This window comes from Pleurodeles waltl, chromosome 9 (assembly GCF_031143425.1).
Source record: "Pleurodeles waltl isolate 20211129_DDA chromosome 9, aPleWal1.hap1.20221129, whole genome shotgun sequence".
Lineage (NCBI taxonomy): Eukaryota > Metazoa > Chordata > Amphibia > Caudata > Salamandridae > Pleurodeles > Pleurodeles waltl.
Window position 1 is genome coordinate 982,489,197 of NC_090448.1, and position 24,312 is coordinate 982,513,508.

The 24,312-nt window shown below is 45.8% G+C and overlaps 1 protein-coding gene across 5 annotated transcripts in view; it reads right to left on the bottom strand.

The window, feature by feature from the left end:
- The window catches only part of FLVCR2 (FLVCR choline and putative heme transporter 2), a 347,527-nt gene that overhangs the window by 190,538 nt on the left and 132,677 nt on the right, over window positions 1-24,312 (bottom strand). For all 5 annotated transcript variants that reach the window (XM_069208452.1, XM_069208453.1, XM_069208454.1 and 2 more), the window contains exon 4: window positions 3,434-3,501. In XM_069208452.1, the coding sequence (XP_069064553.1) occupies window positions 3,434-3,501 (68 nt within the window). The remainder of the gene's footprint in view (window positions 1-3,433; window positions 3,502-24,312) is intronic.

Consider the following 24,312-nt stretch of genomic DNA (forward strand, 5'->3'; position numbering starts at 1 on the left):
ATCACACACTACAGCACTTTAGACAAATGGGCCTGTAAAACACGCATTCATGTTACACAGGTACAAGTCTGCCGCTAAAAGTCACCAACCATAGTACGCTACTATTGGTGTACTCCATGCATGAAACCTATGACAGGGACTGTAGTCACCCGTTATTATGAGGGTGCAATTGGTTGGTGCTCCCCTCCCGGTTCAGGTCTAGGTCCAGAATTAATCAATGTCAAAGGACGGGGCTTAAGTCGATGTGTGCACACAAGATTATTGTATGGCAGGCTAAAAGAAAAAAAAAAAACAGTATCAAGGTGATGGGGAAATTGGGCAGGGGACTCAACTGTACATCGTGCATGGAACATTCCTGTTCCACCCGGCGGGACAAACACAAGAAGAGGAAGGAAAGCCCACGGAAGCTGATGAATAAGAACCAAGCAAATAAGTGTGACAGTGAAGCCCACCAACAGTAAGCAATGGGCGGCCTCCAAGCGCACTAATAGACAACAAAAGGTCACACAGGAGACAGCACATATGCTGTCTGAGGTGAGACCTACAAACTAACCACCTTTCGACTTCAGTGTGCCTCCAATTAATCATTACTGAATCCTGACACACAACAACGCGTCATTGGAATTTGGAGACCCTCCCCCCTCCAATTTGGAGGATTTGAATCTCAAAACAATACACTTAAATATAGAAACAAGCATCCATAAAAACACAGCTACTCAAATGATGAAATATTTAATTCACAAATATAAGAAAAAATATAAAATTTAATTTTAATGGGAAGGTTGGTGCTTTTCTACCACTGCTCCCACAAATCAGTCTGAGGAAAACAACTTAACTTTTAGCCTCCAACTGTAAATAAATCCTTTCACAGCTACTTAATGTTTTCATTTTTAAAATTTTACATTGTAGTTCTTTATTTACATGCACAATTAAATAATATCAACAGATTATTAAAGTGTAAGTAGACGTGGACCCCCTGAGTAGGTGTAATGGACCTCCAGAGGACCCTTGGCCACAGAGTTAGAACCACTGACCTAATGAATTTGGGAGCTAAGTAAAATTTCCAAAGGTAACGGGATGAAAAGTAGAAGGGTTCGGTTGACAATTACCTGGAAGAATTCAGCAACACAATGCGTGGCTTTTCAGGCACAGAGAAACCTAGAGATTTAGTGGAGCACCGTGGCAGATCAGATGGTATTTTTTACGCGAGCCAAAAAGGCAGGAGCGGAGGATGGCAGCAAGGGTGAGCAAGTATTTTTTATATTTGAGTGAGCCCAAAGGAATGATGATGCAGGGAACAGAAACACCATTTATGATGCTGCATTTTTGTGCTGAGACCAGAAGTTTGAGAGTGACACCACATTATATAGCATCTGTATAAAAAACATACCACACATTTCAGAGTAATCATAAATTTCAGTGAAGACAAGTATCTGGAAGAATTTGGCTCACATCCATATCCCAGGTTTGTACAAGAGGGTTGATAAAGCAATGTCCAACATTGTTACTGGACCCATGACAGCTGCTGTGCACCCAACCCGCCTGATTTAAACATCACATAAAATGCACAAAATGTATATCAAGAGGAAACATCAATGAAGCAATGATTAAACTTATGGCAGAGAGGCTTTGTAATTGTTTGGGTCAGGGTGGGTCACTTTCTGTAAGTGAAGGGGAAATCACTCGTATGTTTGAGACCCTCAGTGTTTCAGGCCTTGTTAGGTGTAATCCCCCTGTTTGATGTTGTTGTCTCATATGTAGTAAAGGGATGCCACGTTGTATCAAATTTAGCCACCCCGTCCCCGATGATTGCAGTAAGCTTTTCCATGGCTTAAAGGGTCCACACCTTTCCCCACCACATGTTTAGTGAAAGTAGTCGAGGCTGCTTCCACATTTTTGCTATGCACAGCCGTGCTGCTAAGAGTAGGTGGGAAATAAGTTGTCTCTGTGAGGTTGTCGTGGGAAAGAGCCTAACTGCTCCTAGAGTGCCCAATAGGACCACGCGTCGGTTGCAGGGCAGCGTGATGCTAGTAATGGAGTGTATCGTAAGTACAACCTCATCCCAAAGTGTTTGCACACTCAAGCACACCCACCAAGTGTGTAAGAATGTACCACACTCGCCGAAGCCCTTCCAACATAACTCTAAGCTCCCTAACATTTCGTGCAAGCACACAGGTGTCAAATACCACAGCATGAGGATTTTGTAAGAGTTCTTTTGTAGGGGAGACAGATCCAGATATTAGAGGCTCTCTGCCATATCGCTCCTCAAGTTTCATCTGTGATATCTGTGGTCAATTCCCTTTCCCACTGCTTCACATATGCAAGTTTCTTTGGTTGGGTGAGATTGAATATGTATCAATATAGCCACAATATGCCTTTACGCCCAACATTTGAAAGGTACAAGGATTCTCCGAGTGCCTCCTCTCCCTTTGCACAGTCAGACAAGCAGGGGGCTGTCCAGCCCAGTGTAATACTAGCCCAATCTCGTATATGTCCCATCTAGTCTAGGTGAACTTCTTCACTAGGATCTCACTGGTTCCTAGGTCCCCATTGTCATAGTAATCTCTCAGTTTGGGCGATCGCCCGCGATCCCACCAAAAAGAAACCAGGGTGAATCGTGCCTGGAGGAAAGTCTGGGTTGTAAGCTAGAGGGGTGAGAGGGAAGGGATAAGACAGAATAGTTAGCTGTTTTTGAGCAACTGGTCTAATACGCCAGATTGGCTGCTCTTCAGAGCCCTATGCTGTGTAGTCCAGTAGAGCGGTGGTGATGACAGTTAAGTAGCTATATATTGCGTGTGAAGTAACTATGGTCAGGGTAGTTAGCCACCTACACATATCGATCCGCAAGACATTCGACTCTGGTTGTAGGGTTGCTTTCGACACAATGCTGTTAGTAGTGAAGGACTGAGGTACATTAAAAATGCCCTGTATGGGATCCACTAAGGGTCCTTTTTTGTTACATTCTGCACAGCTAATCCACGGAGAAACTTCAGGTTAGAGACGGATCCAAAGGCACTCCACTACCCTACACAACAAATCTGTTGGTGACTTGGCCATCTACCACGAACTGTTTACACACCTGCAGTCCCAAGAGTAGCAAAAGCAACACAAACCTTACTCATCTGTTACACTTCTGATCCCTTGGCAAGCAGCCCTATCAGATGTTGCATATGGATACTTGTGCCCTTGTTCCCCTTTTAGTCTTCCTTCAGCCATTGGTATAAGGTTATGAGATGCAACACCACAACCCCCAAACCCACAACACCCCCATGCTCCTGAAACTGAAGGTTGGACTCAAAAGCCAAGGTTGATGTCCCCTAATCTTCCCTGTGGACTTGTGCATGAGGATCACAAGCAAACAAGGGCACATCCCTGAGAGTAAATTAGGCAATATAAGTATAGCAGTATAGTGCACTTGCAATTCATCACATACCGGGTAATGGGCGATAACCATGCGATTCAGCAATGTGGACAATGAGTAGAAGGCTCCGGTGTTCAAACCTGGAACAAGAGAAAGGTGCTTTTAACGGAGAGCATAGATGGCAGGCTTAGACTTTTAATACTCAACACCCTGCAACCCCTAGTGCCATGAAGATGAGATGAATACTTGTTTAATAGAAACATTTTTATTGGCATTTATTTCCAATATAAAAACAAAACAACAAAAACAGTTGCTCTTCTTTCAACAAACAGTACGTATACAGTGCTAATTATTTCCCCATCCCTGATCCCAGTCACTCCATCCTATATGCCAGTGTTCGGGTCCGATCAATCATTCTCCAGGCCAAAATATGTCCACCATTTCCTACAAATGGTCTTAAATTTATGTGGGCTGTCCCTGGCAGTATATATTGTCTCTTCCATTTTGCCACACCAGTCCATTCCCTTTATCAGGAGAGTTACATTGCCTAGAGATGTCTCTTTTGGCTACAAGAGTTAACAGTTCCACCAACATCCTGTCTCCCTTACAACCCTCCACACCCTCCAGTATGCCCACAAATGTGATTCTGGGTGTGCCTCAATCCATGACCCAACCACCCTAGAGGGAATTCACTACATTCTCTCATCCCCCCCATGTCTCCACTCATTTGAGGGTACTAGTTGGGCCGCCCAGTAATACAGGCGGACTTCTGCCATGACAAGGCCTCCATCAGACTGAACAGATGCCCTTCCAAACGCTATTCTCCCGTGTTTACTGGTCCATTTAAATCTGCTCCCTTGGCCGTCAAAGTATTAAACGAGGTCTCTGGGATGTGGGAGGTGATTCTGAAGAACATAAAGAAGCCTTGTGAGGATCATCATTTTAAAAAGGTCTATCTTACCCAGAAGGTTAAGGGGGAGTTTGTCCCATCGCGCCAAATTCTCCCAACTCTTACGCATCAGAGGACCAAGGTTTAGGCTTCAGGTGAGGCCTAGTTCCTACGAAATATGCATTTAAAGGTATGGAAAGCAAATGTGCCGTATCAGGATCTGGGGTTTCATTTTCTCGGCCCCCTCTCAGACGCACAAGTAGTTCCTTATCACTGTTTACCTTCAGATTGGAGGCTGCCATGAAGGCATCCACAATGTAAATGATCTGCGGTCCTGTTTCCTGTGATCTGTACAAAAATGGTAACAAGTCATCAGTGTGGAGGGCTATCCAGTCCTCTATCACTAGACATCAGTAGAGACCCCTGACATGGGGATCGCACCGAATCCAAACCGCCCGGGGCTCCATGGCCGGGCCAGGGTGAACAAGAGGGAGCAGAGGGGACAGCCATGTCTGGTGTCCCATCCAGTTGAAAATTGGCAAGACAGTACCCCATTAATACTAATTTTGGCCAGCAGGCCAGCATATAGGACCTTAACACATGCACGCAATTTAAGCCCAAACCATCCCATTGTGAAAGTCTCTTCTAGAAACGACCAGTGACCAGTATAAAACACCTTCTCAAAGTCTATCAATAAAAGTTCTGCTAGTCCACCGAGGGCCTTGATGCGGTCCAGGGCCAGGTGCACCCTTCCAGATGCAGTGTCTACTGCTAAGGCGTGGGATAAAGCCATAAAGCCAAATTGGTCTGGGTGCACCAGGTGGGGGATGATTCACAGAAGCTGATTAGCTAGAAGCTTTGCATAGTATTTGACCTCTATATTGATGAGGGATATGGGTCAGTAAGATGCACATTCATTATAGGAACGACCTGTCTTGGGCAGGACGACTATTGTTGCCACATCTGTCTTGGCGTAGAAGTGGCCACTGGTGGTTGCCTCCTTGCATAAATCTGGGATGGGTGGAAGGAAGCCCGGCCGGAGCTTGCAGTAGTATTCCCCGGGTAGTCCTCTAAAACTGCAATTTGTCTCTATTTTTCACGTTCCATCCCCCTGACATAGGAGCGGGCGATACCTCTCATGTAGGCCTTGCATGCCCCCACAACACCCCTGCTGAGTCTACTGTGCCCTTATTTAAGTATAAAAAGACTTTTAATTCAGTGGTCAGATATTCCATAAACTGTTCGTGAACTAGGAACCAAGCATTAAGTTGCCACACTGGGCGATCCCTGGAACGGGGGAGGCATGGCCAGTAGGTAAGGACCGGGTCATGGTCCGATAACCTGAAGAGGAGTATAAGTGACCCCGTGGTCTGCAGCAGGTCAGAGGCCGGAGAAACAGTCTATGTGAGATAGCGTTCCAGGCGCTGCCGAAACATGTGTGCATTCCCATTTCCCAGGGTTCCACACACGCCAGGAACTGCTGAGTCCCACCCCAGTTGACCACACTACTAGGCCCTTCCCCTGCCTCTGGGGTCTTTCCCGGGGTCTGTGTTAATCCAGTTGTCTCATGACATCCTTGAAGTCCACCCCCAGCCTCCAAACGATGGTCAGCCAGTGTGGAAAGGCAATTATCAGCTCCCTAAGGATTGCCAGACTGTTGTGTGGCCAGTGGGACATATACGCTCATATTGTATAAAGTGCTTTTGAGGGAGCCGTGCAGGATCACGTATTGGCCCTGATCATCTTGTGTTACCTTTATCACTGCCAGGGATAATGCCCTGTGTCCGGGTTCTCGCCTCATAATATTGAGCAGGGATTAGGCCTAAAATACAGGCCCACAGCACCTGCATCAAGGACAGGGTTGACTTCAAGCCCATAGGCAATCCTCAAAACCAAGTGCAAACCCACTTGCCCACAGGGGAAGGCCTCGTGTGCAGGCTCCTACACAGGAGCCAAGCCAAAGTGCAGAACTAGTACTAAGGTCGAGTCATCTGACAAGGTACGGGTTTTGTGCCCTGGAGCAGGTCTTGTGCTTGGGAGCAGTTGTCCCCATTATTGGGTGGTTTACACAAAACAAACCTTGAAATAGGCTGAAGGCCTTCTTCACAGATTCAGCCTTCAAGTACCAACCCCAGTGCTTAGACACATGTGTTGTGCCCAATACTCATGTAGAGGTTGAAGACTCTACATGTGCCCCAAGCAATGGCTTCCCCTTCCACCCCGAAAATCTGATGACGTAAGCACACTCACGTCATCAAATGGTGCCAGGGACGGGCTGAAAGCCATTTGCTTCCAGCGTGTTAAGAGAGAGGACGCAAAAGAGGAGAGTCCTTCTCCTAGGGGGAGGTTGGGGGTGGAAAACAGACACATGAGAAAAAGAAAGTTTTTCCTTTCCCCCGTCCCTTTTTTCAATAGATTCCTGCTCCACGATCTCAGGTGAGGCCCGTGATCATGGAGCAGGAATCCACCTCTAGGCACTAGGGGTGTTTTCGTTGTGTATTTTGTGGAGCGACCACTTGGGCAAGGGTCGCTCCCTTGGGGCAATAATGTGTCTGTGTTTCGCCCCCCGGAGGCTAGATCAGCTGTTTTTTAAGCCGATCTGCCCCGAGGGGGGTCGAAACCCACTAGGAACCAGGGATTATTTTTACTAATAATGTTGTAGGGCAGCGACCCATTAGGCAAAGGTCGCTGCCCTGGGGACAAAACAGTATCCATGTTTCGGCCCCACACGGGCTAGATCGGCTGTTCTTTCAGCCGATCAGCCCCCTGGGGTGTCGAAACCCACTAGGAACCAGGGATTATCGTTATAATGTTTTAGGCCAGCGAACCCTTAGGCAAGGGTCGCTGCCCTGGGGACAATACAGTATCCTTGTTTCGGGATATCATTGGTGATTGCTGTGTCTGTGCAGAGTTGTTGCTAGCGAATCTAGCTTTTTCAGGCAAGTGAGTGGTATAGTTTTTGAGTATACAACTCTTTGTGATAAATCCACACTTTGTTTATTACTTATTTTAGACAGTGATGGTTGTTTTTGGTGCATTTGTGAAGTTACACTTCTTAGAAAGGATCATGGCTAGCCGAAGAGTGACCCCTCAGCAGGTTGTTGGCATGCTTTTTGAGTCATCTTCTGACCATGATTATGGAACTGACTCTGCATCTAAGGCAGAGGAGGAAGTGAGAGATTCTGGCAGTGAGTCTTCTGTCAGAGAGGAATCTTCTGATAAGAAAGCCACTCTCAGTGCAGATGAAGGGCCTGTTTTAGAGGAGGACACTGATGTGCCAGTAGTGCAGCAGCCTGGGGCTGAAATGTTTCCCACTGGAAGAGATGAACTCTAGGTTGCCCCAAACATGCAGCAGCCACAGTTGCCTGCCTTTACTGGTCTCCCTTGGTGTAGAGTGAATATGGAAAACTTTTTGCCTGTCAATTTCTTTCAGTTGTTTATGGACGATGTATTTTTGGAAGAGATTGTTGAGCGGACTAATTTGTATGCAGAGCACTATGAGGGACAACGCTGCCAGACTTAGGCCTCAGACTAGAGCTTCCCAGTGGATAGCCACAAATCTGGAACAGATAATAACGTTCTTGGGTTTGACTTTTTTGATAGGGTTTGTTAGACATGGGGTCTCTAGTTGGCAGTCGGCTTGCACACTGTCCAAGTAGGGACACTCACTCTAGCCAGGATAAGGGAGATACCCGCTCCGATACACCCTGCTCACCCCCTTGGTAGCCTGGCACGAGAAGTCAGGCTTATCTCAGAAACAATGTGTAAAGCATTTGCACATAATATACAGTAATAAGTGAAAACACTACAGAAGGACCCCACACCAGTTTTAGAAAAATAGCCAATATTTATCTGTGTAAAACAAGACCAAAACGATAAAAATACAACATACAGTGGAAAGATATGAATTTTTCAAGATTTATTCAAAAATTCAGTTCCTTGAAGTCGATAGCTCCAACTGGGGCTATCACGGCGTCGTGATCAACAAAACCAACAGTTCAGGTCAGCGGCAGCGTTGCGTGCCAGCTACCGTGTCGGGAAGACCAGCAAAACAGTGCCTTTGGAATTGCAGGGCGTTGTGATCCACGCGGTGAGCTCTGGAGAGCGGCGTCGCGGATGTCGCGTTGTCGGTTCCGCAGTTGAGGCTGCGGTGCGAAGCGCGACGATGCGACGTGCAGTATCCACAGGTCACGGTGCAGGCAGTGGCTCGGTGACATCATCCAGCGTCGTCGGTAAGACCAGGGCTGCGGTGTGAAGCGGGGCGGTGCGACGTGCGGTGTCACCAGGTCACGGTGCAGGCATCATCAGTGCTGAAGCACTGTCGTCCATAGGCCTAAGCGGGCGGTGCGGCTTGGGACGTGCTTCGTGACCTTCATGAGCGGTGTCCACAGGCCACAGTGCAGGCAGGGATGCCTGGTGACGACACTTGAGTTGATGGTGCTTGCGTCGGGAGACCGGGGCTGCGGTGCGGGACAGGATGGTGCTTTGTGCTCCTCACAAGCAGGGTCCATATGCCACGGTGCAAGCAGCGGCGCTAGTGTCAGCAGGAGCGTTGTCGTCGGGGTTGCCTAGGCTGCAGTCTGAGCAGGCAATGCTGGAGTGCAGGGCCCACAGGTCACGGTGTGAGCAGTGGCTCGTGAAGTGGTCTGATGACAGCGTCAGTGAGAACAGTGTCGCAGTGCGAAGCGGGACAGTGTGGCTCCATGCAGCATCGGCAGGTCACGGTGCAGGCCAGGTCAGTGGCTTCGTTGGTGGCGGCACAGTGGTATCTCCTCTTGAACAGCAGAAAACACACAGTTCCCAATGCTGCAGGTCGAGGAAACTGAAGTGTCTGGTGTCCCTGAGACTTCCAACAGGAAGCAAACTCTACTCCAAACCCTTGGAAAACTCTCTCAAGCAGGACACACAGCAAAGTTCAACCTTTGCACCCTTTTCAGGCAGAAGCAGCAACTGCAGGCCAGTCCAGCAAAGCAACACAGCAAAGGGACAGTACTCCTCCTCCAGCACTTCAGCTCTTCCCCTTGGCAGAGGCTCCTCTTGATTCCAGAAAGATTCTAAAAGTCTGGGGTTTTGGGTTGTCTTCTTATACCCCCTTCTGCCTTTGGAGTTGGCAAACTTCAAAGCAAAGTCTCAAGTGTTTGTAAGATCCTTCCTAGTCCAGGCCAGGCCCCAGACGCACACCAAGGGGTTGGAGACTGCATTGAATGAGGGCAGACATTGTTCTTTCAGGTGCAAGCGACCACTCCACCCTCCACTCTAGCTCAGGTGGCTCATCAAGATATGCAGGCTACACCCCAGCTCCCTTTGTGTCACTGTCTAGAGGAGAGGTGTGAACAGCCGAACTATCAAACTGACCCAGACGGGGAATCCATAAACAGGCAGAGTCACAGAATGGTTTAAACAAGAAAATCCCTACTTTCTAAAAGTGGCATTTTCAAACTCACAATCTAAAAAACAACTTCACTAAAAGATATATTTTTAAATTGTGAGTTCAGAGACCCCAAACTCCATATTTCTATCTGCCCTCAAAGGAAATCTGTGTTTCAAAGTTATTTAAGTTATTTAAGGGCGGCCCCTGTGTTAACCTATGAGGGAGATAGGCCTTGAAACAGTGAAACCTGAATTTGGCAGTATTTCACTGCTAGGCCATGTAAACACACCAGTACATGTCCTGCCTTTTATATACACTATACCCTGCCCATGGGGCTACCTAGGGCCTACCTTAGGGGTGCTTTACATGTACAAAAAGGGAAGGTTTGGGCCTGGCAATTGGGTACAAATACCAGGTGGAATTGGCAATTTAAAACTGCACACACAGACACTGCAGTGGCAGGTCTGAGCCATGTTTACAGGGTTACTAATATGGGTGGGACAACCAGTGCTGCAGGCCCATTTGTAGCATTTGATTTACAGGCCCTAGGCACCCCTAGTGCCCCTAAGTAGGGACTTAGTAGTCAAATCAAATATGCCAAAAAGGAATAAACCAATCAACAATACAAGTTACAAAGAGAGCACTGATTAGCAGTGGTAAAGAGCCCAGACTCCTAGAAAAGATTGGGGATGACCCTGTAAAAAGGGCCAGGTGCAACAGGGTTGATAAGGAAGCAGTAACTGGCTTCTTATTGGTCTACTACTCCCTTGATGGCAACAGCCATATTTCCTGCAACCATGACTCGTAATCGGTATTTACTTCTTCTTCGGATGCTGTATTTTGTTGACAATGCTTTAGCCTTGCCACTAGATCACCCTGATTGTGACTGTCTATTTAAGATTAGGCCTGTACTTAATCATTTTGTAGAACAGGTTTTCAGAGGTGTATGTTCCAGGCAAAGAAATAAGTGTGGACGTGTCTTTGGTCCTGTCCAAGAGGCGTTTGGTTTTTAAGCAGTACATTCCTAGCAAGAGAACATGGTATGGAATTAAGATGTATATGCTGTCTGAAAGTAGTACAGGATATGTGTTTAATTTCCGGGTCTACACTGGTAGGGATTCCAGTATTGACCCCCCTGGCTGTCTGCCCACTTTTGGAGTTAGTGAGAAAATTGTGTGGGAACTTGGTAAACAACTATTTAACAAAGGTCACCATTTGTACGTAGATAACTTATACACTGCAGTGCAGTTGTTCAAGGAATTGTTCAGAGCAGACACGGTTGCTTGTGGCACAATCCGTTCTAACCGGAAAGGCTAGTCAAGGGAGCTTGTCTGAAAAAAATAAAAAAAATAAGAAACTTGAAAGGGGACAGCACAGTGCCTTGCGTAATAATGAGCTGCTAGCTCTGAAATTTGCACACAGGATGGATGTGTACATGCTAACTACCATCCATGATAAGAGTACTTCACCTGTGACTGCTTGGGGTCAGGTTGCGGAAGTGCGCAAACCTGCTTGCATTTTGGACTACAATAAGCACATGGGTGGTGTTGATAGAGTAGATCAGAGGTCGGAACCTTACACTGCTCTCTGTAAGTCTTACATGTGGTATAAAAAGTTGGCCATACATTTGTTTCATTTGGCAACTTTCAATGCTTTTATTGTGTTTAAGGATTGTTCTCCTGAGTCAAGGATGCAATTTGTAAAATTTCAGGAGTCAGTGATAGAGAGCCTTATTGTGGTGGAACAGGCAAGAGTTCCTAGAGTAGCAGTGGTGGAGGATGTGGCTAGATTGAAAGATCGTCACTTTCCTGATCACATTCCTCCCACTCCCAAAAAAGACTAGCCCACGAAGAAATGTAGAGTCTGTGTCCAAAGAGGTATCCGGAGTGAAAACCGGATGTACTGCCCGGACTGTCCTTCAAAGCCTGGGCTGTGTGTGGCTGGCTGTTTCAGGAGTTACCACACACAGAAGAATTACTGGGAACTACAGTGACCATAAACTGCCGTTTTATATTTTCATATGTTCAGTTTCACAGTTGGCATTACTGTCATGTATTCAGTTAGAGCTTTTGTGTTTGTAGTTTTGTACTTATTTATAATTAGTTAGTGGTTTCTTTGTTGTTTAAAAACAAAAAAAAATGATGGCGGTGTGCATGGAGTGGTGCTTGGCTGGCGGTGTGTGTGGAGTGGCGCTTGGCTGGCGGTGCGCGTGGAGTGGCGCTTGGCTGGTAGTGCGCGTGGAGTGGCGCTTGGCTGGTAGTGCGCGTGGAGTGGAGCTTGGCTGGTGATGTGCATGGAGCAGCGCTTGGCTGGTGGTGCCAAACGCTAGTCAAACGCTAGTCCACACACTACTGTCAGCTGGGTTGATTGCTGTATCAGGCATGTGGGCGTATGAAAGTGATGAGCCCTTGAATGGCGCTGTCTATTGATGCAAGTGTTCTAATGTGCTGGGCTCGCGGCTAGCGGCGTGAATGGTCTTGTGCATGTCATGTATGAAAGGTGTGTGAATAGACTGTAAAGCGGTTGGTGCGTTGACGCGGCTTTACAGCTCACGAGCTGTGAATCATTGGTTCGATTTTTGGCCTATCAAGTAATAAGTGCATTTCATTTTTGTGAAATTTCTTGTTAATAAAATTTGATCTCCTGAATCATCACTCACCATTGTGCGAGATCCAACCAGTATGTGTGGTAAAAATGTCAAAACATGCTTCGCTGTAAACAGGCGTCGCAGCACACCCATGACATGCTTGGTGTCTTGGGTGGGACCCCGATGAGGAAGCATGCCACCAACTTGGTTGGTGGGTGAGGGGTCTTTTTAACATAACCTAAGTACATTTCTTTTCACAATTTTAGTGTTTTGAACATCACAGAAGTATGTGGACACATCAAAATGATCCATTACAAAACTACCTGTGTTTGGGGGGGTCTGGGGGAACCTAGGTTTTTGGTCCCGGGCGCGACCTTCATCTAGGGAAACCTACCAAACCCAAACATTTTTTTAAACTAGACACCTTGAGGAGTCCAGGGAGGTGTGGCTTGCGTGGATCCCCCAACATTTTCTTACCCAGACCCCTCTGCAAACCTCAAAATTCGCTTAAAAAAGTATATTTTCCTCACTTTTCTATGTAGGATCACTGCTCCGGCGCAAATTTCCTACCACCCAGCATTGAACTCAGTCTCCCATATAAAATGATACCTCACTTGTGCGGGCCCCCAAAGCTGAGTCAGCCTAAAGATGTATAAAAGAAAAATGTTTGCTTATCAACTTGCTGTGCTATCCCCTCAAGCACTACAGGGTTTTGGCCTTTTTCTGTTGGAAATACCTCGGCCACCCACACAAGTGAGGTATCATTTATATCGGCAGACTGAGGGGGAACATTGGGTGGTAGGAAATTTGTACCGGCACAGACATCCTACAAAGAAAAGCGTGGAAAATGTGATTTGTTTTGTAGCTATATTTGAGGTTTGCAGAGGAGTCTGGGTAAGAAAATGTTGGGGGATCCACGCAAACCACACCTCCCTGGACTCCTCCAGGTGTATAGTTTTCAAAAATGTCTGGGTTTGGTAGGTTTCCCTAGATGACAGCTGCACCTAGGACCACAAACGGAGGTGAACCCCTCCCCCTTCCCTCAACACTGTTCTCCCACCACCCCCAAGCAAAAACAGGTAGTTTTGTAATAGATCATTTTGATGTGTCCACGTTGTGTTTTAGGGCATTTCCTGTTCCGGGCACTAGGCTTACCCACACAAGTGAGGTACCAATTTTATGGGGAGACTTTGGGGGAACGCTGGCTGGAAGGAAATTTGTGGCTCCTTTTAGATTCCAGAACTTTCCATTACCGAAATGTGCAGAAAAGTGTTTTTTTGGTGCAAATTTTGAGGTTTGCAAAGGATTCTGGGTAACAGAACCTGTTGAGAGCCCCACAAGTCACCCCATTTTGAATTCCCCTAGGTGTCTTGTGTTAAAAAACGCACAGGTTTGGTAGGTTTTCCTAGGTTCCGGCTGAGCTAGAGGCCAAATCCACAGCTAGGCACTTTCCAAAAAAAACACGTCAGATTTCAATGTAAAAATGTGCTGTGTCTATTTTCGGTTTCCTGTCACGGACATTAGACCTACCCACACAAGTGAGGTACCATTTTCTATCGGGGGGCTTGGGGGAACACAGAATAGAAAAACAAGTGTTGTTGCCCCTTGTCTTTCTCTACATTTTTTCCTTCCAAATGTAAGACAGAGTGTAAAAATGATGTCTGTTTGACCTGTAATACACATGCTAGTATGTGGGACCCAGACATTCAGAGATGTGCAAATAACCACTGCTTCTCAACACCTTATCTAGTGCCCATTTTGGAAATACAAAGGTTTCCTTGATACCTATTTTTGACTCTCTATATTTTACCAAATAAATTGCTGTATACCGGTATACAGTGAAAACCCATTGCAAGGTGCACCTCCTTTATTGGCTCTGGGTACCTAGGGTTCTTCAGGAACCTACAAACCCTATATATCCCCACAACCAGAAGAGTCCAGCTTAAGTACAGGTATATTGCTTTTGAAAATCTGACATGGCAGCAAAAAGGTACATAGTAAAGCGTGAGAGAAATGCCTGTTTTTGTCTCAATTTCAATATTTATTTTCTTTCAGCTGTTATGTTCTGTAGGAAAACCTTGTAGGAGCTACACAAATGACCCCTTGCTAAGTTCTGAATTTTGTGTACTTTTCAGGAATGTTTAGCTTTCCCGGATACAGCATTGGTTTTACATCCACTTCTGTCACTAACTGGAAGGAGGCTAAAAGCACAAAAATAGTAAAAATGGGGTACTTCCCAGTAAAATGTAAAAATTGTGATGAAAAATTTGGTTTTCTGATTCAAGTCTGCCTGTTCCTCAAAGCTGGGAAAATGGTGATTTTAGCACTGCAAACCCTTTGTTGGTGCCATTTTCAGGGGAAAAAAACACAAGCCTTCTTCTGCAGCCCTTTTTTCCCCCATTTAAAAAAAGAAAAGAAAAATCACTGTATTTTTGCTAATTTCTTGGTCTCCTTCTGGGGAACCCACAAACTCTAGGTACCTCTAGAATCCCTAGGCTGTTGGAACAAAAGGATGCAAATTTGGCATGGGTAGCTAATGTGGACAAAAAGTTATGAGGACCTAAGCGCAAATTGCCCTAAATAGCCAAAAAATTGCCTGGCACCTGAGGGGGAAAAGGCCTGACACCGAAGGGGTTAAGCTAAGTGAGATCAGATGAAAGTACTCAAGCATATTCAGTAACTGCTGAAGACCTAAGAACACAAAAGGTCTTCAAGAGATGGAGTATGAACGCAGGTTGAGGGATGGTTTGCAATAGAAACACAGCCAGCAAAGGAAAGAGTCTGAGAGCTAGCAATAGACATGGAGTAATGGTGCCAACATTCAGGATGATGGTGTGAGCGCTTTGGTTGTGCTTAATGGAAAACGATAGCTGTTAAAGGATGGTGCAGAAGGTGTGAATGGAAGTTGGTTCAATAGGGCTTATTGTAAAGGGTGAGGTAGAAGTGACAGCTGCTGCAGACAAGGGAACTGCTGTCTGGGCAGGTTTCAAGAAACTCTTAAGTAAAAGGTGTTGGTTCAGAGAAAGGTCACTTGCATGGCTCTGGAGAGTGGTGACCCCTACATCAAATTTATGATAGCAAGCTCTGGAATTTTTCACCTCCACCTCAACTCACACGACAATCATACCTGTGCAGTGCCAGAATGCTGGGCAAGAGATGACTGGCAGTGATGGCAGTGATACCACTTATAGTGACAATAAAGGCCTTTTTCCCTCTCCTTAACTGGAAAAGTCACCAACCAGCCCATGCCAGTCTCCCACAACCAGGTCCTTCATCCATCTATGTGAGAAATGGATGTAGTGAGTTTGCATGTGCAGGGAAAGTGTGTGGAGTCTATATTATACATAGGGCCCAAACCACAGAGGAAAGCATTTTGTAATTGTTACATCCAAGTGGTGCCTAAGATGAAGTTCCGGGGAAATACCAAGCAGCAACTGTACAAGCAGAACTCTCCCAAATCAATCCAGGGATCTTTTGTGGTGTGTCAAACTGTTAAGAATGAAGGGGAAGTGACAGACGGTCCTTTGATGATAGGGAGTTTCCCTCCGGTTCTTTTCTTGCTCATTGTTCTCTGGAAGGGCTTTCCTCTTTTTGGGTCTCTCTTGGCAAGAGACCGCTTGATCCACCCCAACTTCCTGCTAGCACTTTATTACCTTGACCAATCTGAGCAGAATATGCAAAACATGTCTCGGAGCTCACTGTTGGATTACTAAACTATCACCTGCACTTATATTATAAAGATGAGATAGAAATTTCCAGCCACAATGTCACTACTAGCAATCTGAGATCTCCACATCAGTGGCCATCAAGAACCTCTTTGTGCTCAGTCCCAACACTCCCTTGCCAGATTCGGGGTCAGAAACCTAGATTTGTCTACTAAAATATCCATGAGAGGCTGCTTGGAAGAAAAGAGCTGACTTGCTCCTCATAAGGGGCACTACAGGTGCTTGCACCCAGGAATCCCTGACTGCCATGGGATTCCTGTAAAACTACTCACACGAGACCTTCTGAGTAAAAGTACAATGTTTCTCTATAAAGGCGAGGTTCTTTCCAGGAAGTGGTTACAACATGAGTACACAGAGCATCTCTTTCCTGGACACCAAACCCATGTTTTTGGGAGTTCCAGGACAAAGCTGCTGATAAGAGTCAGGAGACCTGAGATAAGGGCAAAGCACAGTGTACATGAATGGAGATTGGACATTTTGCTGCAACAACTCATCGGGGCAAAGCTCAAGGAGGTTGCAGGCTCTGAGCCAGAACTGAAATGGATGGTATTATTTAACCTCCAGTACACTACTGAAGAGGTTGCCACGTCACGACAGCTCCAAGCCAGACACTACTGACGTGGAGGTCAGGTCAAATTGCCAAGGGGAGGGAGAGTCCCTCTGACATGGACACCAGAGGATTTTTTTTTTTTTGGGTCATTCCATTTCGGGCTGCTTGGGAAGAGTTTTTTTTGTGTGTAATCACATGCTGATGTCATTACTGGAAAAGGGAAGGTGAAATGGGTTTTCAAGCTCCCCCCCATCCCAAAGCCTCCACCCCCTAGGGGGCGTGGTTTGCCTGCAATCTGCCTCATTGGAGGGGTGGACAGCCTGATAGACACCAGGGAATATTTACTAAAGGGGTGAGCTGCCTACCCTGGCCTCAAGCCATGCTCCCACTCCAGAAGAAGCATTTTTATAGGAACAAGTGTGGGAACACTAGGTGGTAGGAATTTTGTGGATCCCTGCAGCTTCTGGAACTTTCTCTCACAGAACAATAAGTAAAATGCATGTTTTTTGCTAAGGTTTGAGGGCTGGGGGCATTATGGGTAAGAAAAGGTATAGGGATCCATACAAGCCAGACCAACCTGGCCTCCCATGAGTGTCTTAGTTTTCAGAAATGTATAGGTTTGGTAAGTTTCTCTGGGTGGCGGTTGAGATGGGGCCCAAATTCTGCAGCTACTTACATTGTAAAAAAACAAAAAAATGATTTCCCTGGGTGAAATGTGATGTCTCCAGATCACCTTTTAGGGTGGTTTGTGTCACTGGTGCTTGGCCCAGCCACGCAAGTGGGGTAGAGTTTTTATTAGGAGACCTGCAGGAACCTAGGATAGGAGAGCATGTGTTATTTCCAATTGGATTTCTCTGCATTCTGACTTCCAAATATAGGCTGCTTAGTGCGAACATAGCAAACACAAGATGATGGACGAAGTGCTGAAACTTTTCAAACACTCACCCACAGTCAAGAGATCTGGGTCAAATCCATTGTTCTTTTACTCACCATGCCACCCCAGTTTGGACCGAGCCATTGGCAAATCAGTCATGACTCGGCTCCACTTGGGAACAGTCCAGCCCGAACTGCCAGGCATCCTGGTACCAGTTTTGAGGTATCACCCATCATCAGCCAGGCTAGCCCGAATCCAGCAGGGGTGTGGGATTCCTATGGTCCAACGCCCAGGCCATACTGTTTGGGGTCAAGGACAACGCATTTTCATGTTTATTTTGTCCTTGGGACCAGCAGGCCCAATATCCTGAAGCACAAACCCTTTGGCTGACAGTTTACAGCAAAATAAACTGTCTACAGTTGAGGTAATATTTGTGTCCATGTTGTTTGAACTTGTATTTATGGTTTACTAATGCAAAGCCTTTATTATTCGGATGAGAGTTCTAAATAAACATAAGGTCACACTGCACTACGGACAGTGGATTCAGTAAAAAAAAAAAAAAAAAACAATCACTGCACATGGCCAAGTCCAAAATGGAATGGCATGGTGTGCAAAAAACGATGGACTTGACCCAGAGAAGGTTCCCTTATGGTGTCCTTCCTGTTTAGGATTGGTTCCACCAATTTGAAGGTAAAATATTAATGTTTTCCGACCAAATGTCAGTTGTAAAATATTAATACATAAGTTAAGAAATCGGTATATGGAAGGGACGCCCTTTACAAACTCCTCCGAATATCTTTTCTGTATTTTGTCTAAAATCCAAATTGGGATTTTTCTAACATCTCAATTTGTGATTTATGCATATAATAAAGCTTTTTTTGGAGTCACAAAGGTTCAAATTTGACAGGTGAGACATAACATGGCTTCATGCGTCAGGCCCATAGTTCTTACAAATGCAGTAGATTTAAAACATAATAAAATAAACACACATACAATGGGTGCTAAAGTATCAATAGCTTGCTTAAAAGCTCTTCCTTTCCTCTAGCACAACTGATGAAGCTTATACGGTTGTTTCAAGAAAGAACAATGCTGGTTAGCGGGAAGCATTTGAAGCTTTTGTGTCGATCAAAGAGGTTGAGGAGAAAGTTGCTGGGAGTACATAAGCAGAGATAGTCTGCAGTCCCACAGCTCCCTCGCAATGGGTCACATATCTTGCTTTGGGCCACCAATAAATACTTTACCCTGCCATGATCCTCATAATCCAGTGCATGACCATGCTGTAAATTAGGGTTTCTACTCCACCAGTCCTACCACTGGCAGGCAGGTGATCACTACTAGATTAAATTCAGAGTTTCTTGAATGAATAGATTCATCCCTTTGAAGCTCCCTTGCAAATCACTAAGCAGGTTCTACAGACTGGCCACAAGGAGTCCACAGAAGAGTACCACTAGGAATATGATTGTTGCAAAGATGTTTTGAAATTGGCCTCTCAGAAGCAAACCAATACAGAAGAGCCTGAAGATTTTCCTGTTTCCAAACTATCACAAGTCCACTCTGCAGAGGTGTGGGCAGCACATCAGGTCAAGAGAACATTCCACACCATATAAGCGAAGATGGCTCTATGGACATCGGGGTTTCACTTGAGAGCAAGTGCCACATGTTCAAATAACTGGAGTCGCAGGAGATTCTTTGGCGAGACTGTGCTCCGGAGTGGAAGACGAGGTTTAACTGGGGTCAATGCAGTGGAAGGTTTACTGTTTTATTAATACAAGTCCCTTATATTACTTAAACAGCTAGGTGCAAGAACTGGCTTGGGTAGTGTTTTATCACCCACTCATTAGAGGGAGAGATTCAAGGTTCAGGATTCCCTCCCAATGATTTGTAATGCTTCCCACACCATCCCAGAATTTCTTTTAGGTTAGGGTTTGCTTGATGAATGTATGTAATACATGTTGTAATGCTGAGCTGTTCAATAGTGATGATTATTTTAATAAAAAGTAGTGCCATCTGTAGGAAAGTACCATCTTGCCTGGCATGTTACCCCCATATTTCACTGTATATATGTTGTTTTAGTTGTATGTGTCACTGGGACCCTGCCAGCCAGGGCCCCAGTGCTCATAAGTGTGCCCTGTATGTGTTACCTGTGTTATGACTAACTGTCTCACTGAGGCTCTGCTAATCAGAACCTCAGTGGTTATGCTCTCTCATTTCTTTCCAAATTGTCACTAACAGGCTAGTGACCAATTTTACCAATTTACATTGGCATACTGGAACACCCTTATAATTCCCTAGTATATGGTACTGAGGTACCCAGGTTATTGGGGTTCCAGGAGATCCCTATGGGCTGCAGCATTTCTTTTGCCACCCATAGGGAGCTCTGACAATTCTTACACAGGCCTGCCACTGCAGCCTGAGTGAAATAACGTCCACGTTATTTCACAGCCATTTTACACTGCACTTAAGTAACTTATAAGTCACCTATATGTCTAACCTTTACCTGGTAAAGGTTGGGTGCTAAGTTACTTAGTGTGTGGGCACCCTGGCACTAGCCAAGGTGCTCCCACATTGTTCAGGGCCAATTCCCCGGACTTTGTGAGTGCGGGGACACCATTACACGCATGCACTATACATAGGTCACTACCTATGTATAGCTTCACAATGGTAACTCCGAATATGGCCATGTAACATGTCTAAGATCATGGAATTGCCCCACCAATGCCATCCTGGTATTGAGGAGACAATCCCATGATTCCCCGGGTCTCTAGCACAGACCCGGGTACTGCCAAAATGCCTTTCCCGGGGTTTCACTGCAGCTGCTGCTGCTGCCAACCCCTCAGACAGGTTTCTGCCCTCCTGGGGTCCAGCCAGGCTTGGCCCAGGAAGGCAGAACAAAGGACTTCCTCAGAGAGAGGGTGTTACACCCTGTCCCTTTGGAATAAGGTGTCAGGGCTGGGGAGGAGTAGCCTCCCCCAGCCTCTGGAAATGCTTTGATGGGCACAGATGGTGCCCATCTCTGCATAAGCCAGTCTACACCGGTTCAGGGATCCCACAGCCCTGCTCTGGCGCGAAACTGGACAAAGGAAAGGGGAGTGACCACTCCCCTGACCTGCACCTCCCCTGGGAGGTGCCCAGAGCTCCTCCAGTGCGCTCCAGACCTCTGCCATCTTGGAAACAGAGGTGCTGCTGGCACACTGGACTGCTCTGAGTGGCCAGGGCCAGCAGGTGACGTCAGAGACTCCTTCGGATAGGCTCCTTCAGGTGTTGCTAGCCTATCCTCTCTCCTAGGTAGCCAAACCTCCTTTTCTGGCTATTTAGGGTCTCTGCTTTGGGGAATTCCTTAGATAACGAATGCAAGAGCTCATCAGAGTTCCTCTGCATCTCTCTCTTCACCTTCTGCCAAGGAATCGACTGCTGACCACGCTGGAAGCCTGCAAAACTGCAACAAAGTAGCGAAGACGACTACTGCGACCTTGTAACGCTGATCCTGCCGCCTTCTCGACTGTTTTCCTGGTGGTGCATGCTGTGGGGGTAGTCTGCCTCGTCTCTGCACTAGAAGCTCTGAAGAAATCTCCTGTGGGTCGACGGAATCTTCACCCTGCAACCGCAGGCACCAAAGAACTGCATCATCGGTCCTCTGGGTCTCCTCTCAGCACGACGAGCGAGGTCCCTTGAACTCAGCAACTCTGTCCAAGTGACTCCCACAGTCCAGTGACTCTTCAGTCCAAGTTTGGTGGAGGTAAGTCCTTGCCTCCCCACGCTAGACTGCATTGCTGGGAACCGCGTGTTTTGCAGCTACTCCGGCTCCTGTGCACTCTTCGAGGATTTCCTTTGTGCACAGCCAAGCCTGGGTCCCCGGCACTCTAACCTGCATTGCACGACCTCCTGAGTTGTCCTCCGGCTTCGTGGGACCCTCTTGTGCACCTTCGGGAGAGCTCCGGTTCACTCCACTTCGTAGTGCCAGTTCCGGCACTTCTGCGGGTGCTGCTTGCTTCTGAGTGGGCTCTTTGTCTTGCTGGACGCCCCCTCTGTCCCCTCACGCAATTGGTGACATCCTGGTCCCTCCTGGGCCACAGCAGCATCCAAAAACCCTAACTGCGACCCTTGCAGCTATCAAGGCTTGTTTGCGGTCTTTCTGCACGGAAACACTTCTGCACAACTCTTCACGACGTGGGACATCCATCCTCCAAAGGGGAAGTTTCTAGCCCTTGTCGTTCTTGCAGAAACCACAGCTTCTACCATCCAGTGGCAGCTTCTTTGCACCCACAGCTGGCATTTCCTGGGCATCTGCCCACTCCCGACTTGATCGTGACTCATGGACTTGGTCCCCTTGTTCCACAGGTACCCTCGTCAGGAAATCCATCGTTGTTGCATTGCTGGTGTTGTTGTTTCTGGCAGAATTCACCTATCACGACTTCTGTGCTCTTTGGGGAACTTAGGTGCACTTTGCACCCACTTTTCAGGGTCTTGGGGTGGGCTATTTTTCTAACCCTCACTGTTTTCTTACAGTCCCAGCGACCCTCTACAAGGTCACATAGGTTTGGGGTCCATTCGTGGTTCGCATTCCACTTCTAGAGTATATGGTTTGTGTTGCCCCTATCCCTATGTGCCCCCATTGCATTCTATTGTGACTATACATTGTTTGCACTGTTTTCTATTGCTATTACTGCATATTTTGGTATTGTGTACATATATCTTGTGTATATTTGCTATCCTCATACTGAGGGTACTCACTGAGATACTTTGGCATATTGTCATAAAAATAAAGTACCTTTATTTTTAGTATATCTGTGTATTGTGTTTTCTTATGATATTGTGCATATGACACTAGTGGTACTGTAGGAGCTTCACTTGTCTCCTAGTTCAGCCTAAGCTGCTCTGCTAAGCTACCTTTTCTATCAGCCTAAGCTGCTAGACACCCCTCTACACTAATAAGGGATACCTGGGCCTGGTGCAAGGTGTAAGTACCCCTTGGTACTCACTACAAGCCAGTCCAGCCTCCTACACCATCTAATTTAGAATTGGTACTGCAAAGTCAGCAGAGGCGCCACAATAGAGAGAGGGCAGTTAAAAAATAAAGCAGTATATTTAGAACTGCATCGAACGCTAGATCTTGGTTCATGCCTTGCCTCACCACAGGTATGGTCGATATCTCTCCTATGTTTTCTGAATGATCCTGCTTCACCAGATATGATACTGGACTCAGGCCTGGTAACCGTGAGACTGAAAGTCTCATTGCTTTTGGTAGGCTGCCCCTCATCTGGGTGGAATTAAGCAGCTGAGATGAATTCTCAAACCCAGAGCTGTTTTACCCTAATATTTAATTGCCGGCTTGTTCACTCATGGTATAAAACAACACTAGAGAACTTTTCCATGTTGCAAGAGTGCAATGGGCCCAACTGAAAGTACAGACAATGGTCCACCTTTACCTAGGCCAGGCAGTAAAACATGCACACTTTAGGCCTGTCAACTCACCAGCATATTGCGGGTGACACCCTCATTCCGATCTGTACTCCTACAAATAAAGCATTTTCACCCGCAGCTAAACACTTTGAAAATTGCACTTTGTGCAGGATCACTTCTATTTCTTTTGCTTTTTTGCAAAACTGCATTTTTGCTGGGTACACACATCTGTGCACTTTATTTCTGCTAACCAGTGGTAAAGTGCTTGTGTTCCTCCTTTCAACATGGTAAAATTAGTATATTCCTGATTGGCATATTTAATTTATCTATTAGACCCCAGAATACGGTACCAAAGTGTACTCAGGACCTGTTAGATGAATGTCACAAGTTGACTGCAGCACCCACTGTGCCCTCCACTACAGTGACAATGTAAACATGACAGCAGACTGCCATCAGCAGCCTGGCTATAAAAGTTGTACTCAACCAATCAAAATAACATCATTTGACAGGTCTAAACCTTTCATTTAAATATTTGTAAGTCACCCCTAAGTAGACTACATTAACGATAAATGCAAGTGCATGGTATTTAAAAGTGGGACATGTAAAAGCGGAGTTTTAAACATGTCTTTACAGTGAAAATGCTCTCAAAGCTATTTTCATAGTAGCACATTTGCCTGTTCAATAGTAAAACACTGGGATGCAATACTAAATACAAAACCTGTACCTCTGGAATGGGACTAGCCAGAAAAATGATAAACAGCTGTTATTAATAGTTGTTAAAAATCCAATTCATTAGTGAAGTTGGATTTGTTCTAAATATTACCAGGGGTATGGAATTTTAAAAAAAATCTACTTGTCCATGGGACAGGTTGCTTCTTAAATCTACTTGTTCTGAAAACAAATCTACTTGTCCCTTTGGTGCCATATAGTGCAGCAACAAAATTATGACCGCAATCTCGTTATGTAAGAGATCTGATAATAGCTTCTCTGAATATGCCAGAGTTAATACTATAGTAGGCCTTAAATACTAGCAATTTTAAGCCCTACTATACCAATATCCTTTTTTTTGCCACCTTGTCGCATATCTACATACTGGGGCTGGAGAAAGGGGTAAGCAATTGTTCCATAGCTAAAATGCCTTTGAGTCTGTGAAAAACTATTAATGTGCGTGTTTTAAGGATTTTCACCAGCTCTACTCTAATCTTTTCCTGTACTTAGAAAGGTTTGAAATTTACTCCTGACAAGGGCAAAAGTAGAATTTCTTCCAGAGTTGGGGGAAAAAAAGTGTCTGGTAGGAAAGTGAACTTGTAAACGCTCAACAGATTTTCACATGAGCAAATTTACACATGCGTATTGCTCCTGCTAAAATACAGTTCACAAATGTGTTCTAGGAGTATGATTTCATGGCTTATTTTTGTAAATTCTTGTGAATTCCTGAAAGCCATTAATTCAAAGACATATACCATGGATGCACTTTTGTGACTTTCTTTAACAATTGGGCCACTAAATACGTCGCCAAGGCATTTTGTTTTTATTAAAATTCTGTTTCTCTCAC